Source organism: Trichoderma virens, assembly GCF_000170995.1.
Source record: "Trichoderma virens Gv29-8 chromosome Unknown TRIVIscaffold_90, whole genome shotgun sequence".
NCBI classification, from domain to species: Eukaryota; Fungi; Ascomycota; class Sordariomycetes; order Hypocreales; family Hypocreaceae; genus Trichoderma; species Trichoderma virens.
This window is the reverse complement of record NW_014013659.1, coordinates 72,914-89,922: the sequence shown is the minus strand read 5'-3', so window position 1 is coordinate 89,922 and position 17,009 is coordinate 72,914. Positions and strand designations below refer to the sequence as shown.

The 17,009-nt window shown below is 52.7% G+C and overlaps 5 protein-coding genes across 5 annotated transcripts; 1 reads left to right on the top strand and 4 right to left on the bottom strand.

Moving 5' to 3' along the window:
* Positions 1–220: 220 nt before the first annotated feature.
* On the bottom strand, positions 221–1,726 carry TRIVIDRAFT_75513 (uncharacterized protein; the record flags this gene model as incomplete). Its single annotated transcript, XM_014095119.1, has 3 exons — positions 221–693; positions 759–1,370; positions 1,447–1,726. 3 exons carry the CDS (start codon positions 1,724–1,726, stop codon positions 296–298), a joined length of 1,290 nt encoding a protein of 429 aa, XP_013950594.1.
* A 242-nt stretch (positions 1,727–1,968) lies between these two features.
* On the bottom strand, positions 1,969–3,554 carry TRIVIDRAFT_216961 (uncharacterized protein; the record flags this gene model as incomplete). Its single annotated transcript, XM_014095118.1, has 1 exon — positions 1,969–3,554. One exon carries the CDS (start codon positions 3,539–3,541, stop codon positions 2,360–2,362), a length of 1,182 nt encoding a protein of 393 aa, XP_013950593.1.
* Positions 3,555–4,263: 709 nt separating this feature from the next.
* TRIVIDRAFT_216960 (uncharacterized protein) lies at positions 4,264–5,951 on the bottom strand (the record flags this gene model as incomplete). The annotated part of the gene is made up of 1 exon (XM_014095117.1): positions 4,264–5,951. The coding sequence occupies one exon, from the start codon at positions 5,941–5,943 to the stop codon at positions 4,687–4,689; it is 1,257 nt and encodes a 418-aa protein (XP_013950592.1).
* A 5,893-nt stretch (positions 5,952–11,844) lies between these two features.
* Positions 11,845–13,911, top strand: TRIVIDRAFT_173921 (uncharacterized protein; the record flags this gene model as incomplete). Its single annotated transcript, XM_014095116.1, has 3 exons — positions 11,845–11,951; positions 12,089–13,405; positions 13,480–13,911. The coding sequence occupies 2 exons, from the start codon at positions 12,119–12,121 to the stop codon at positions 13,522–13,524; spliced, it is 1,332 nt and encodes a 443-aa protein (XP_013950591.1).
* Positions 13,912–13,990: 79 nt separating this feature from the next.
* On the bottom strand, positions 13,991–15,798 carry TRIVIDRAFT_214375 (uncharacterized protein; the record flags this gene model as incomplete). The annotated part of the gene is made up of 1 exon (XM_014095115.1): positions 13,991–15,798. One exon carries the CDS (start codon positions 15,479–15,481, stop codon positions 13,991–13,993), a length of 1,491 nt encoding a protein of 496 aa, XP_013950590.1.
* Positions 15,799–17,009: the final 1,211 nt, after the last annotated feature.

Genomic DNA, 17,009 nt, shown 5'->3' with positions numbered 1-17,009 from the left:
TGTATACCTTATGCCCGCATTGTTATGTATGTAGAAAAATTATTTTAGTTGGTAATCGCTTTTCTCCTGGCCTTTTTTGTTGTATATGGCTCAAGGAAGCGTTTCTCTATTAGATGAACATAATATTCATTCGCAAGATGAAGAAGCAAGAGCCTGGTACATTCGAAGGCTTAGCTCAAACATTATATAATACACATAGAAGAGGTCGTGTCGAAGTTTTCCAACCACTTTCACTAAAGCGCCCTCTGCATATACCCAGAGGTGTTATCTTGTTTGTTCTGTTTGCTTTTTTGTTCTAGTCACTCTCATCACTTGTCTCCTCCTTCTTCACCTTCTTAGCACCCCTCCCCTTCGCTGGAGTCTTTGACTTCTTGTCGACTTGATCTTGAATCTTCTTTCTTTCGTCGGCGCCCTTGGCTTGCAATTCCTTCTCCAGTTGCCGAAATTCTTCAGTCTCGGGGTCCATATCGATGAGGCTCTCCAGCAGCTTAATTTCATCGGCCCAAACCTGCTTGTCTTCCACCGATTTGCCGTCGGCACCCTTCCTATCGATGGGCGTTTCCAGGACCATGGGCTTATCCTGGAACTCTTGGTGGTTCATCAGGCTATGGAAGGCCCGAAGACCCAAGAAGCCAGTTCCAATGTTTGCATGGAGATCTCTGTTGGAGTTAAAGGGGGCTTTGCTGTCATTTACTGCAAGTGATGTCATGATTAGTTACTGCGAGTAAGTGGGCAGAAGAAGAAGGCAGACGACTCACAATGAAAAGCCTTGAGATACTTTGCGCCGACGATTTCGTTGAAAGAATCGACCGTCTTTTTGAAAGTCTCGGGGGTTCGCAGATCATAACCGGCGGCGAAGGCATGACAAGTGTCGATGCACACTCCGACTCGAGTTTTGTCCTCTACGAGAGCAATGATGTCTCTGAGGTCCTCCCATGTAGACCCCACGACGTTGCCAGCGCCCGCCATGTTTTCCAGAACCGTGATCACCGTCTTGGTGGCCTTGTGTGCCTTGTTCAGCTGAGTAGCGATACGCTTGATGGCAGCGGCCTTTGTGTCTCCTCCGGTGGACCCAGGGTGGAAATTGTACAGCTTGATTCCGAGCTGCTCACATCGGCCAAGGTCGTCCACGAAGCTGTCGTATGCCTGACGAGCTTTGTCCACGTCTGCCTGCGCAAGGTTGACCAGGTATGATCCGTGAGGGAGCACATGCTCGTTTGCGTGGTAGTGGTGCTCCTTGCACTGGCTAATGAAGCCGTTTTTCGCATCTGCCGTCATGGGAGGATTGTTCCATTTGCGCTGAGATTTGAGAAACAGGGCGAAGGAGTTGGCCCCAATATGAAGAGCATTCGATACAGAGTTCTGGACACCTATGGGAAACAAATGGTTCAGTATGAAGGATTTCTTACTACTACATTTTCATACAGGTAAAGATTGGTAAAATACCTCCCGCAGCGCTAATATGAGCGCCAATATACATGGCCTTGCTCAGCGAAGATACAGCGGTTCTCTCTACCAAGGGCATTTCGTCTTCGCCTCCTTTGGCTTGGCTCTTGCGCTTTTTCACGGCCTTTGAAGCTTGGGCCTTGCTATCAGAATCCGGTGCCGAATCTGCCTTTCGTTTCGCCGCAATTGCTGGCGTTGCTGGCTTTATATCCTTGGAGTCGATGTCGTCGTCTTCACGCTTGATGATAGCCTTCTGACTACCTCTGGCGGGACGAGGCATCCTGAACGCGTAACTGGGTATTTGGTGCTCGGATGAGTCGGTACTGGTGATGATATGCAAAATCAAGGGCAAAAAATCATCAAAGAGGCGGAATTGCTTTTGAGAGAATGGAAATGGTCTTGTGAACGTCTTCGCGGCGCAGGGAAGAACCGCGTCAGAACTTGGACGCGAAGTCAGGTGACTCTTAAACAGCCCGCCACTTACATCAATCGCAACACATTAATTGGGCGATTCCTATAACAATCAAGAGGACGAAGATAAATTGAAAGCTACTGCAAGAGCTATTTGATAACAGAGGAGTGATAAAACTGCCTGAAGAACACAAAAGAGAGAAGAGAAGAACAGAAAAAGAGGGGAAAAGAAGGAACGCTGCTATGGTCCCAAGATCTTAACCAAAGGCCTGCCTTGCAATGTATTGATTCATAATTCATGACGCCCCCAGTATTTCAACATGCCATCGACAACTTCATCGCTAACGACAGCCCATAGACTGCTGTTTTCATTCTGTTTTACGCATCCAAGTCCAGTAAGCCATTATCCTTATCCCAAACTTATTAAAACCACACACTGAAAGGTGGGGGGAGCAAAGAAAAAGAGCAACCAAAAGCCGAGATATCAGTGAGAAAAGCCAAATTAAGAGGAAATAACAAGGTCGGATGTCCGACCTTTGGCAAATTGGTCTTTGTAAGTATCCCATATCTTTTGAATCTCCTCGACGTACAACTCGTGATAACGATCCACATCCTCTTGGAGCGGTTGTTCACAAGGCTCCGAGTTGATTCGGATGGGCTTCCCTACAACGATATTGACAGGTCGACGGTAGGGCATGAGACCAACATCGTAATTGAGGATTCCTCGACCGTGAAGAGCAGGAAGCGTGAACTTGAACACCTTGAGGACAAACATTTGGAACTTGTGAACCATCGGGTGTGTCTTCGGACTAAGCTGGTCGTATAAGTCGTTTTCTCCAAAGGCGATGACAGGGACCAGATCAGCTCCCGTACGCAGAGCCATCTTTACAAAGCCTTTCCGCCCCTGGAGGATAAGCTGTAACGTGCCTGGCTGAGCTTGCAAGGATTCCCGGGCTCCGCCAATGACGATGGTAACGGCGCGGCCTTTTCCATCATTCTTGGGACCACCCTGCATCAAGATATTCCGTATGGATTCCTTGGACACTGAGGCCATTCCCATTGCTAAAATGTAGTCGCGATAAAAAGGAAGTCGAAAGTTGGACTCGAGCGTCAACAGAGTATTGGTGATGCCAGGGAACTTTTCATCGAAGCCTAGGGCACTTGTGCCAAAGGCGCTCCAGGCGCCGTGCGAGATGATGCCATGCGGATGATAGCCAAAGATGTACCTCCTGTCCGCCGGAAGATTGTGCGTTTTGTGCAGCCTCATAGGGAAATACGCCGCAAAGAACTTCCACAGGGGCATGGACCGGAGGTACTCTGATCGATAGCTGAGCTTCCCGTTTGTGGCCGCGTTGGAGAGGGTCAGATGCACCAGATACGGCACCAAGATGGGCCAGGTCAAAGGATTGGCGCAAGTGAACCAGAACATGGAGATCAAGACAACGATGGTCATGCAGTGGTAAAACACAGCGGCGGTTTGCAGTCGGCGAGGGAAGGGCATGCGCAGCGGAGCAAAGCGAATGCCTCCCGCCCTCCAGGCGCCAAACTCGTAGCTCTGGGGGTTTCCATCGTCTGGCAGAGCAGGATACGACGATGCTTCGGCTTTTTCGATGTTGGCATGGTCGCCGTTGGTCAAGATGGTGACAGGAGGCTTCGCAGAGCCGTTCTCGTCGCTGCGCACCATTTTCCTAGCTGCCTTCATTGTAAGGCCGGCTCGCGATGGGCCTTGCGCAGTGTGTAGGCTATGCTTGTCGATGAACTCTGGCGTCTACTTGAGTTTCAAGCTTCAAGCAGCATTGATACTCGATCGGACTCGCTTCGTCGGCAGGGTTTGTGGCTCGTCTTGACTCTGCCGCTTGACCCGAGGGTTTCGCGCAAATCGCCTTTGTTGATGGAACGGTGGTGCGAAAGGCGAAGTGCGGGCGAAGACGGTTGGTCGCTCTGCTCTGCTGGGACCTCTTTCTCCCTTTCCTGTCTTTCCTTTTTCTTCTCTTGTACTCTTTCGTGTCTCTTTTCTTCTTTCGTTATCTCTTCTTGCCAATCTCCTCCTGTCAGCTTAACGAGCTTCAGATGTGAATAGCGCAAGCCTCGGCGCGCCACGAGGCACCTTATACCGGCATTCCAGAGCCCATTACCTCATCGATGCGCCAAGCTTCAGGCTGTGCTGCCCCTGGACAGTGACGTGACCGTGCAACGGCTACAGTGCACCTACAGTGCGCATGTGAGATTGCGCCACGGAGAACCAACGTATTTGACATCAATGCATGTGCTCACCCAATCAATTAGCCCATACCCCGGCTACGGCTTGTTTTACTGGCCATAACGATGGATACTACGAGAGACCTAATGTATGGAGTATTTATGGCAGCTTTGAAGCAGTATAGGCCCTCAAGGCCCTTCAATATTCCTTTTGAAATATCATATCGACTGTGATATTACTCGGCTCTGAAATTGGGGGCTACATGAGAACAAGCGTTGCTCCATTCCTGCAATACTCTACTCCTAAGCTGAAAACAAAAGACATAACCTTTCCGAGAATGCCATAGCTAGAGGTAATCGCACAATTCTGTATACTACAACGTGATGAGAACAAGGAATAATCGTAATATCCGGTCGCCATCTTTTAGCGTGAAGGTTTCAACCATCCGCCCCAGATTCCCAAACCTGAACGCCATTTCCCCCCTTGATACGACTCTGGCCCCGATCCGAAAAGAGACCAACAAGACGCACCAGAGAAAAAGAAAGCAAAACGCATTCTAATGTAGATCCACTTAGGTCCTCCTAAAACACCATGGCGCTTTGTAATGAGGCGGGTCATTCTAGGACTTCTCATCCAGCAGGAACCCCTTCACGACTTTCGAGCTGCTTTTTAAGGACAGACATCTCGTGGTCAAGCAAAACAACCTTGTCTGACAGCGACTTGACCCTCTCTTCCAGCGTTTGGATGTAGGCCCACACGCTTGGATCGCTCTGCGCAAACATGTTGCCACTATCACCGCTAGAAGCGGTCGCCGTTGGCGGTCGGCCGTGGGAGAATCCTGGAGAGCCCGTCGAAACGTATCCCGGGTGAGTCAATCCAGGCAACTTAGGCCTGTTTTGTCCACCGTGAGGAGACTGCATCTCCGACTGTCGCCTTCCCATCTGCTGCTGCTGTAGTTGCTGAGACAGGCTAGGCGATCGTTGCCGTACGACACCAGTGCCGTCGTGGCCTTGGACACCGCCAGGACTCAGTGGCTTCCCGGCTTCCGGCACACCGGTCTGTGAATAGAGGCCTGCATTCCCGCCGCCAACCGCCACGGAAGAGATGCTGGTATTAGGGGTATGGCTGCCCCCAATGCTAGTTGACACGCTCGAGCTGCCGGTGCCAACAGCTTGATTCTGGCCGCCGCCGGGGGCATACAGACCGGCGGCAGCTGTAGTTCTCGCTCCAGCCGGAGGGTACGTCCGAGAATGGCCGCCGTACTGGTCCGGTTGACCACCCGGTATGTGCTGGGCAGTCATACTGGGCAAGCTCTGTCGCCTCAGCTCTTCTTCCTCAGGGTTCTCGTAGGCAATGCCCGACATGACAGCTTCATCTCCGTCCATGCCGCCATCCAGCTCATCTTCGCCGGCAAAGCTGCCCATGCTCGATCGTCTGCCTGCACACCCGCCCAGTCCCTTGCTGTGGCGAGCAAGGGCATCACCTCGAGCAAACTTGCGGTCGCACTTAGGGCACACATGGTTTTTCTCGCCCGTGTGAAGCTTGCCATGGCGTTTCAAGTCATGGAGACGGCGGAAGCGCATTTGGCAGTCGGTACATACATAGGGCTTTTCTTGACTATGCGTCAGGAGATGGCTTTTGAGGTTATGGTGCCGAGTAAATTCGGTGTTGCAGTATGGGCACTTGTGCTTCTTGTTTGCTGACGGTGGCGGAGAGCCCTGACTTTGGGTGGGCATCGGAAAGCTCATGCCACGGACTGGCGATTCCGGCATGCTACCACTGGTTTGCAAGGAGCCAGGATACGACAAGGATCCGGGCTGTTGCCGCTCTTCCTGCACGGCAACCTGTTGAGAGACGAGCGATTCGCCTTTAACGTCGACATCCATGGCTGTAGGGCTCTCGGTCACTTGCGCACCGGCAATGCTCGTTGGGCTCTGTGGAGTCATTTCGCTCCGTTCATCGATGCGATCGCCGCTGCTCTGTGATATGGACAAGGCAGCCGTGGCAAGCTTGGAGGAGGGCTCCATGGTGGCCGTAGGGGCCAGCTGAGGCGCGTCTGATGGGCGGCTCATGGCTTGAGTTCCTGCAGACAAGAGGGAGAGGAGGGCTCGCTGAGTAGGGTTCTCGCTGTTTGCGCGTAGACCGGCTGTCTGGTCGTGCTCGGCCTCCTCGTCCGCTTCTTCTTCTTCTCTACGCCGTCGCTCGTCTTCCAGAGCCGCGGCGCCGGTCAAGGCAGGCAGGGATTGGCCAGTTGCCAGCAGCAGCCTGGCGGATTTCGACGGGGGCGATTGGGAACTGAGCCGATGGGAGGCACGCGACGACTCGGAATCAGATTCGCGACGGCGTTTGGCCAGTCTCGCGACGTCGTCCAAAGGGAGAGCCGGGGGAGGGGTTGGAGTTGGGCCAGACGAGAGTGGGGTTTCGGTTGCAATGGCAGCGGCGGGAGAGGCCATATGAAGATGCAATGGCCAGGAGAATGCAGGCGACGGCGAGTCCAGAGAGACGGAGGGCATGCAGTCGCAAAGTCGAGGCAGCTAAACCAGCGACACCATTTCGAGGCTGCTCGAGGTGTGGCTGGAGATTGTGGCGAGAGCTAGGGTAATTTTTGCTCCTGGGATTGCTCCGGCAGCCTTGCCGCACAGAAACGCTGAGTATTCAACGGCAACACAGGCGGATGGCATGGAGCAGGCGGGTGCTCGGCGTGGTCCCGGAATTGGCAGGCGATGGCGATGGCAGAAGGCGGTGATGATGGTGATGGATGGAGATGGAGATGTGAATTGGGGCTGGATGACAGGCTGGGGATGGGAGGAAGAAGATGGTGGTTGAGGTCTAGCCTTAGCGCAGCACGCGTGCTGGGTGCTTGTGCTTGTGCCTCTGTTGTGCAGCCAAGGGCGGTGGACAATAAAAGGCGGACAGTGGGCTGCCTGCGCCACACTCTTGTCATTGGGCGCCGCGTCGCCAGCCTGCACCGCGGCACCTGCCGGATGACATGCCTCCAACCAGAGCGAAATGCACGGGGGGGAATTATTAACACAGGTAGGTTCGCTCTATTGCAGCAGGTATTAGACATGGGCTAGTTATTATTAACGTGGGAGGCGATGGAGAACGGATTTGAAATGCAATACTATTTATTATAGACGGCTTCTTGTGGCGAGCATCTTACAGTAAGAGGGTGAGTGGGCAAAATCCACACAGGAATGGAAGCACAGGGCGGTACCTACCTTGCGGCGTACTCCGTACGGTTCTCTCTTGTTTCTCGTCTTCCAAAAGCCCCATAGATGGCATCATGGACTGCCGTTGACGGAGAGTGGATCAGCATAGAACAGTGTACAGTACCAACTACATCTCGCGCACGGAGCACAAATGTGTACATGCGAGTACAGCCCTCGCCTGCTCCGCCCTCCGGCTATTACTTGTCAAGTGCCTGTATTCTCGTGTTTTCGGTGGCATGTCAACAAGGAAATAATCACGGCCAAACTAGCGTCCACCGCGATCCGCAGCTGCCGTAGTGACAGCGACTGTACGAATGCAGCCAAGTAGCGGGTTAAGGCACCACATGGATAGATTCTCGCCATAATACTGTACCTCCGTTCTCCCGCCCTCCTCGGAACAATCCTCAGCCTCTCTGTCACCGGCTATCAGAAGCCGAAACTTGAGATAGTGCCCGTGACGGCATTGCTCTCAACTGCGCACTGTGCATATTCCTTCTTGATCACGGAGCCGACTCCAGTCTTCTCTCTGCCGAGGCCTCGTAACGCTGCTGCTACCAAGTACCCAAGATCTTAGTCACGTCGGAAATTGCAACAGAGCGGGAACTCAGCCTGAATTGTCTACCAGGTACAGTACACGGAGTAGTGAACTCATGAACTGACAAACAGCCATCGCGCTGACACATCCCACGTTTGTTTGCACCCCTTCCCTTCCACACGAGAGACGAGCTACTACAGCTTCATATTAGTCCCGTCTTAGTCTCAGCCCGCCGGTGGCAAAATGCTGACAGGCGGATGGGCCAGTGGCTGGTAAGCCCAGAGCGTGCAAGCTGATTTTGTCAGCCATGACTTGGCCGAGGCCAGCCTGCATGCCGCCACAGTCATGTCCAGTCATATCTGCTGAAGAAAGCTTGAGAAGAATAACTCTGCATTATCTGCATGCACGGCGTCGGCGGCAGTGCCACGCCAGCGCCCGTTTCTTCAGGTGGGAGGCTCCCCCTATGTTTATATCCGTGGCTGGAGAGCGATGCCCCTGCTCGAGGATGAATTGGTTGGTCGACCAATCAACAAGTCACGTCCTCTGTTGCTCTGCATGAGCTGTGAGGAGTAAGTAGCTGTGTATCCGGCTTAATTCCAATTCCAGTTCAACGCACTCGAGACGGAGCCGCATGTTCAATTTCGATGGCGTACATGGGAAGAGGAAGCAAGTTAATGCCAATCGCTGCAGGTGTATTGCCGTCATCTCATATGGGTTAGCCGGATGCACCATTAGTTACCTCCTCCTTGGCGCTTCTAGACTGCCAGTACACTTATCTCGCTGTACTTCATGCCTCGTACAAGTAAACCGACGGCCGTGTCTTGTCGCCCTGGTGCAGATACGAAGGCGTAGGTTTTGGCAATACCTACGCTCTCCGTGCTGTCCAGGCCTTCTGTACTGTACAATCGTCCCTACAAAACTGGGTCGCGTCGTGGCGGTGTTGAGCACCGGCCACTAACTCAAGCGGCCGAGCATCAGCCACTGGCACCGCTACGAGAAGAGCTCTCCACTGAGCCTCCAAAGCCGAGGCGTCAGATGGTGAGCGCAACTGGTCAGATATGAGTGAACTCTCTTTTTACCGACCTTATCTTCCTATCTCGCCTTTATAGCCTGTACCTATCTATTAGGTATGATATTGCTCATCCCAAACCTCCTCCATGCATCAGTATTTCTCAAGGATTTTGTGTCAAGAATTCCTCTCTGCATCCCACATCAGCACGTGTGCAAGTCAGTCTGCCACGTTGCCCAGCCACAGGGCAGATAGACTCGGCACAAGTAGCCAAATGGATCTTGGCTCAGCCACTTGAGCGACGTCATCTCACAGGCTATTTAGCCCTTGTTGGGCCAAAGTACTACCCTATTGCTGCCAAGAAGATGAATGAAAAATGCCCTCCATTTCTGGTGATGGATCTCTCCACGGCAGACCCTGGCCTGTCGTATCCTGTTTGATAGGGACGATGGCACAACTACCGGTTTCAGGAACAGCAGACCGATCCTCTCGAGAAAATAGGTGGGATATTCCTTGGGAGCGCGTACAGAATGTACCCAAGTGATTATCCCGAATAACATCGACCTATAGGGTATCATAACCTAACGCTGTAGTAGAAGCATTTCCCATATGGACTTTATTATTTTCCAGAAGCAAGAAGTGCGATCGCATTCTCCGATAAGCGCCAATGCCGGCATACAATAGGCGTTTAGCAGTGGCATCTGTATCTCGCATGGGGTAAGTTCAGCAATACTGCACTCATCCTACGGCATATATCAGATAACGCAGCCATTAATTTATCAAAACCTACCATGGCAGAATCTATATGACGTACAGTATGCCTTCTGTGGTTGTGCGGGCAGTGGTGTGCTGCTTGCTGTCTGTGTCACATACCCGCGCTCCATATTTCCTCTGCCAACACGGCCCGTTGTTATTATTAGCAAAACCTGGCATGCCCTGTCTCGGGGTTTTAGTTGGCTCCAGACAAAGAACAGCAACCCCCCGTCTCAGACAAAGCTAAAAAAACACAAAGGAACAAGAAAAGAACGAACGTGTCCCCTGAGCTCGAGCCAAGACGTTCCGCATGTGCGGAAAACGAGCGCCATTCTCGCATTCCTCTGGTCCAGAACTGCTGCGACTTACTTGGCGGCATACACGTGAGATGGCGCGTGGCTGGTGCTCTGCGCGAATTACATAATGGCTGACAGCCGCGGCGTGCTTCGCAGAATGCCATCCGTCGCAGCTCGATTCTGCAGTCGGAAAATAATAGGGATGCTACTGTGCCGTATCTGACGCGCATTGCACTAAAGACTCGACAGCTTTTGACGTCGATGGAATACAGTTCTTATACGCCACCTAGTACATTTACAGGTAAGAGGCATTCTGTTAGTTAGTACCCGTACTAGGAAGCAGTATGCAACACTTGCGCCCAAAGCCTAAGCCGTGTTTTGCCTCGTATCGATTTATGGCTGATTCGGGCTGTTTGGCGCATCGAAGCCTCTTGACAGTACCTGGGCAAGCTGGGCCAGCAGCTGAGAAACCGGCGTCGTCCGTACCCGAAGCGAAGCCCAGCTCAGGAGAAAGCAGGTGTCTCGAACAGGTCTAGCTCCAGGCACCTGTGCCACTAGCTCCAGGCACGAGCACCGCACAAACGCGTATATCCACCAATCCGTCCTCTTGGCTGGAGCTTGGCCGAATGTTCTACGAGTGCTTGTATTGTATTGCGTGTGCAATCTAGTCTAATAAATTACGACATTCACACAAGAAAATAAAACACAATAAAATCCAACAGTTGTTTCCACGTCAAGTACCCGTACACGTAACCAACTAATATAGATATTTAACTACACCATACTGCAACTACACCTGTCACCGTATGCTAATATTACAACATGCTCGCCCAACGAACTTGATGCATGGGCGCCGGCATCCTTTTGCCAGGCGGTGGGTTTGTTGGCGCTTCCACGTCCCATTTTTATTATTCACTGGCACATTAGCACTCGTACCCTATTAAATGAAGTGGCACAAGCGAAATGCATCTGCTTGTGTCCTCGCGCCACCCCGACCGCCTTAGTCGCCTCTCGTCCTACCCAATCGACAGGATTGGCATCATTTTGCACCAGCCCGTCGACTCCATTGGGAGGCTTGGACAGACCCTGGCTTTTTTCTGCTGCTTCTGCGACGATCGTGCACTAGCACTGGTGCCTGTGCTAGCGGCCTCTTTGCGTAGGCCCGGCCGTTTCAGCACAGTGACGAAGCCTCTGTTTATCCGCAACAACGCAAATGCAGCACGGGGATTTTGTGCCAAGCGCCTTGGCCGAGCCGTCAATGCTTGTCCTTGTACGTGTACAGTCCACAGGCATCCCATCCTCTGCTTGTTCAGAGGACGATGGAGAGACGGAGTGAAGAGCGGCCTAATAGGAAGCGCCCCCCTTGGCTCCGGCACAGCATCACGGGCCACGGCTGATGCGAGCTGCCGGATAGCAGGCTCCGTGCCGGCATCATGCAATGAGGAATGCGGTGAGCAACACGGAGCAGCAGCAGTGCTACGAGTACGATACTCATTGGAGAGACGGAGAGAACGACGACTGCGGCTCTCTCTCCTCCCCGCATGGCAAATTGCGGCCTCTGTTTGCTGGCGCATCCCATGAGAGTGCGTGTACAGCTACAAGCACCAATGCAATGCTTCAAACAGCGCCATACTAACATCAGTGTTAGCACCCGTCTTCACACGACTCGCTGCTCAGCTGCAGGTAGCGGTACCTGGATAGCATATTGAAAAGCGCTTTTGGCGCCAGACCGGCGATAGAGGGCAATTTCCCAGAGGCCACCCCTTCTCAGGAGTGGCACCCCCTTGTCTCGCTTTGCATCCCTGGCCTCCTTAGGTTATTGATCTCCGTGGGTCAATGCCATGGAGACCGACAAGGGCCCCCAACCCCCATGCTCCAGCTCCGTTTTTTACCTGTCCTGTCCTCCCTTTTGACGCTTCGTCCTTGTTCATCATCTTCAGTTGCGTTGGGTTCCTTTTTTTTCCAACTGAGAGTTTGCCTGCTCTCCATCACGCTCTTTTTAAAGTCTGGCTCATCTCACTTCCGCTCACTTTCGTATTGATTTATTCCTTTTCTCGACTTCCAGGCAGCTCTTGTTTATCGTCTTCAGGTGAGTAACGACGTCCAGGGAGTCCATGAACAACTCTGGTTGTGCTCTCATCTCACCACCCCCGCCATTCGGTCATCACTCGATCTTGTAGTATGTTCGTCTGAGACTTCATCTAACCTGTGGCAATTCATGAGCAGAACGTATTAGAAACAAAACAAACCGCCAAAATGAAGTACACGATCCTGGCTGCCACACTGGCTGCCAGCGTTGCCGCCTCGCCTTCTCACAACCACCACCAGCACCACCATGCGAAGAAGAACGCTCCTAACAAGGTCGAGAAGCGTGTGGATGTTGTTACCGAGGTTGTCGTCGGACCTACCGCTACCGTGTACCAGCTCGACGGCAAGATTGTCAATCCTGCCGACGCCAAGGCTGGTCTGGCCGACGGTGACTACGTCGTCATTGGAGAGACCACCCCGACTTACGTCCCGCCTCCTCCTCCTCCCCCTCCAGCTCCGTCCTCGACCTCGACCTCGACCTCGTCCTCGTCCAGCGCCGGAGGCATGAAGGCTCAGTTCATCGAAGAGCCCTCATCATCCGCGGCCCCTACTACCACCTCCGCTCCCCCGCCGCCGCCCTCGACCACGGCCCAGCCCACGAGCAGCTCTGCCCCTCCTCCTCCCAAGTCCTCGAAGCCTGCCCAGCCGAGCCCCCCCTCTGGCGGCACCGGGCTGAATGCCGATTTCCCCAGCGGAAAGATCCCATGCTCTCACTTCCCATCCGATTATGGCGCCATCCCCCTCGAATGGCTGGGCACGGGTGGCTGGTCCGGTCTCCAGTTTGTGCCTGGTTATACAGCGGCTTCGCTCAGCATTAGCGAAATCATCACCGGTGTTTCTGGCCAGACCTGCGGCGACGGAGCCATGTGCTCTTATGCTTGCCCTCCCGGCTACCAGAAGACCCAGTGGTCCCAGGCCCAGGGAGCGACTCTGCAGTCCATCGGTGGTCTCTACTGCAACAACGGCTTCCTCGAGCTTACTCGTCCTGACCACCCCAAGCTTTGCGAGCCTGGTGCTGGCGGCGTTAGCATCCAGAACGACCTCGATGAGTCCGTTTGCACATGCCGAACCGACTACCCCGGTATCGAGAGCATGGTTATTCCCGCCTGTGCCAATGCCGGCCAGACCATTCCTGTTTGCAACCCCGACGAGTCTACCTACTATGTGTGGGATGGCAAGAGCACCTCCGCTCAGTACTACATCAACAAGAAGGGCTACGGAGTTGCCGATTCTTGCGTCTGGAACAGCCCTCTCGACCCCAAGGGAGCTGGTAACTGGTCTCCTCTCATCCTTGGTGTGGGTAAGACCGCTGGTGGCTTGACCTTCCTCTCCATCTTCCAGAACCTTCCCACCAGCACTGCTCTGCTGGACTTCAACGTTGAGATCACCGGTGATGTTAACAGCAAATGCTCGTACATCAACGGTGTGTGGACTGGCGGCAGCAACGGCTGCACGGTAAGCATCCCTCCCCCCAGATTTAAAAAAGAAGAAGAGATAGAGGAGTGAAAAACTAACGAATGTGCGAATAGACTGCCATGCCCGCTGGTGGTAAGGCTATTGTCCGATACTTTTAAACAACGGTAGCCTCGGAATGACGGTTCCTATTTTTGGTTTATTTTTTCCAGTACCATATAATTGGATAATTCGTGTGCATATTCGTTTCCTCGCAGCACATTGGTGGAAGGGGGAGAAAATGGTTGTCCTTATCTAGTCATCTTCGCCGCGTTATAGAGGGGGATGCGTCGAGGGAGGGAGGGAACTCGCGATACCAGGAAGGCCATTGGGGGGAAAGGAGAGAATGCGGCCTTTCACTAATGCACTTGCGCCTCTCTTCTGCTATTCCTGACTGCATGGCCGCCATGTCGTCGCGTGTGATATACTAGTAGACATACGCCCTGCCCTGGTGGCGAACAGTTTTGGGTTCTCATTTTAATGCTTTTTTTTTTTGTCTGTTGTCTACGGGTTATTGTTTCCAAATTAAAGAATCTGCTCACGCAGTAGTTGGTCCTGGGGTGAAGATATGATGAGTCGTTTGATATATTAGAATTCCATGGCAGTTCCTACCCCTGATTCCCTCTCCTTTTGTAGCTGCTCGTTCCTCTCTTCCTGGTCCTCTTTTAACCTTTCCTCCACATCATCTCTAAAGCTGCCCAGGTCTGGAGGGATGACCTGCATCTGTACGCTTGGCGCACTCTCGACGAACCGTAGTTGCTCTGTGACGTGCTGAATGATTTCCTGCAAACGCTTCTGGGGGTTGCGATTCTGTCGCGGCTCACCCAAAATCTGTTCAAGGGTTGGGAAGAGGGTGTCCTGACGGAACTGTTCTCTCCACGGGGCATGCTCCGGCAATATAGGGCTGATTTTGTCCTGACAGTTGATGGCTATACTTGTCTCGTATGTCCAAGCTCGTGCTACATTCCGGGGAGTGTAGCCGCCGCCGCCAAAGAGGATCATGGGAATATTGAGTCTCTTGCAGAATTCAACACACGCTCCATGTCCCTGCACCTGAAGGTTGAATCGACCCAGGCGATCTCCTGCGAGAGAATCGGCACCACATTGGAGTGCAATGGCACTTGGTCGGAATTTTTCGACTATCTTGCCGATGATGTTGTTAAAGAGCATGTCGTACTGTTCGTCTGTAATACCGTCGTTGAGTGGAACATTGACGGCATGGTGGGCTCCGGGATTATGTTCGCTCTTAGGTCCATTATCGTCCAACGCACCAGTGCCAGGGAAGAAATTGTTGGGGTCGTATTTATGAAAGGAGACTGTCATGACTCTGTCGGTTGAGAAAAAGGCCTCCTCAACACCATCGCCGTGATGTACGTCAATGTCGATATACAAAACACGTGGGTAGAACCGCAGCAGCTCCAGAATGGCAATAACAATATCGTTGATGTAACAAAAGCCAGAGGCCTCGGCCTTTTTGGCATGGTGCAAGCCCCCTCCCCAAGCAATAGCAATGTCAGACTGTTGGGAAACAATCTTCCTGGCGGCATCAAGCGCACTGCCAGCAGACATGGAGCAATAATCATAGAGGCCGTCGAATAAAGGGCAATCGGAGCCGCCTAGGTTGTATTTCAGATCCGGATTTTGGTTCTCAAGGTCCCGAGGAACTGCCTCCGGAAGAACAGTGCCCAGAAAGTCGAGATAGTCGGTGGAGTGGAAGGACGCCAGCTCCTCGTACGTAGCGGCCCTGGTTAGATAGTTGTCCATGGCAAATGACATGCCATATGAGTAAATCAGGCTCTTGGATAGCGTCAAGCGCCAGGGCTTCATAGGATGTGTCATGCCGAAGTGGTGCTTCTCCATCTCGGGATTGCAGTGAAAAGACACATTGTAGCCTTTGGGGCGAGTGATGCCCGACGATTCAGCCAGACGTTTGCACTGCTGGTAAAACTTTGCGTTTTCTGCGTCGTTGGCTATGCCGAGAGGCTGGACGTATTCCTCTACGATGTCGCCATCGGGATCGATGTCCAGTTTATGAGGGAGGTAGTTTGGTTTAGGAACCCGAAACCTGTAGTTGTCCATGACGGATGGTAGAGGCGAATCGGCCGGGTGATTAAAAAGTGATAAAGATAGTGCGTGATGAAGATTGCATCAACGGCTGAGAATGTAGCGCTGAGAAGGTAGACGGGATGAATGACTTGAGTTGCGTCCACTGTGGCTCTCAGTACACAGCTATAACTGTCAAGGGTCAAGGGGTGAGGCTGCCGATTCAGCTGCAGCTAGCATTATGCAGCTTCATCAAACGCATCCCAATGTGAACAGCCGAGATTGTGTTACTATTTGCTGAGGCCAGGTTGGTCTTTTCTTTTGGCCGCTCTGAGCTTGTTAAGGTATAAAAGTATAAAGCGGCAGTAGCATGAAGAAGGGGACCAAGAAGAGTGAGCGAACGCCACCAAAAGCTTCGAGCTGCCAATCTGGCTGGAGTCACGTGGAAGCAAAGTTGCTGGGCTTACATATGGAATCGTGGCTGCTGAGATAAGGTTGGTCGAATCCACTGAGGAAGGAGTACTGCCTACTAATGTAAGAGAGACCTGCAGGCACTGATTGGACCTTGGATGATCCTGATATAATGAGTAAGCATAGGTGGAAAGCTGGTAGCCGCTCTTGACATTTAACCAAACCTAGTGATTTCATCTTGTTCTTTACCTTACATCCCAAGGCACTACTTACCTAGATTTGTCCCCCAGCTCCACTGGAACTAGCACACCAAGGTACCTGTACTTGCCTGCAGCTTTACGGAACATTTCCCTTCTGACCCTCTGGCTAAGCCTCGGAATTTGTTTGCCACCCGACAAGTTCGCTGCATCCGCCCCAATTCGAACGCACCGCTTCTCTCTAGGCCTGCATAAACCTCGAAGCTCCGCCCATCACTAATTCTGCATCTCTTCCGAACCGGCAATCCAACCAAGTTATTTGTCTGCCAAGTTTTAACGCGCTGCCGCATCTCCATCTCCATCTCCATCTCCATCCGCCTTCAACCGGCCCAAAGCAGGACAGGCGCCGCAGTTTCAGTGGCATCGAGGTGAGCCCGGCCCATTTATCGAGTCGCTCTGCGCCCGTGTTTGCGTTGCGTTGCATTGCTCTGCGTTGCTCTGCGTTGCGTTGCGTTGCTCTTGACAACGGCTTTTTGCTCTGGGATAGGGCTGGTTGGACCCGTCACATCCACATCAGCTGGAGAACTCAATCATTCGTTGGAGACGTCTCCTTGCGGGGACTCTGGCCAGCTGGTGATTGCTTTTTCTTGCTGCAGAGCTACCGTCATGCACGCTCGTCTGCCTATCCATCTGCTCTGCCTGCTCCGTGTCCCCAACTAGATGGCCTCTGCCTCTTCTCTTCTCTTCTTTTCTTAAAGAGTCTTGTCTATTTTCTTTGCAGCATCTCCTATACGGCGAATACGGGATATATGGGACCGCAACAGTCGCGTCCTGGATGCACATGGCCTGATATCAGCACCGGCCTACTTTTTCGGTCCATCTATTCCCGTTTCCCGTAGCCTACGCTATTGCTTCTGCTGTGTACTCTATTTGAATGCTTCACGAACAACTTTACA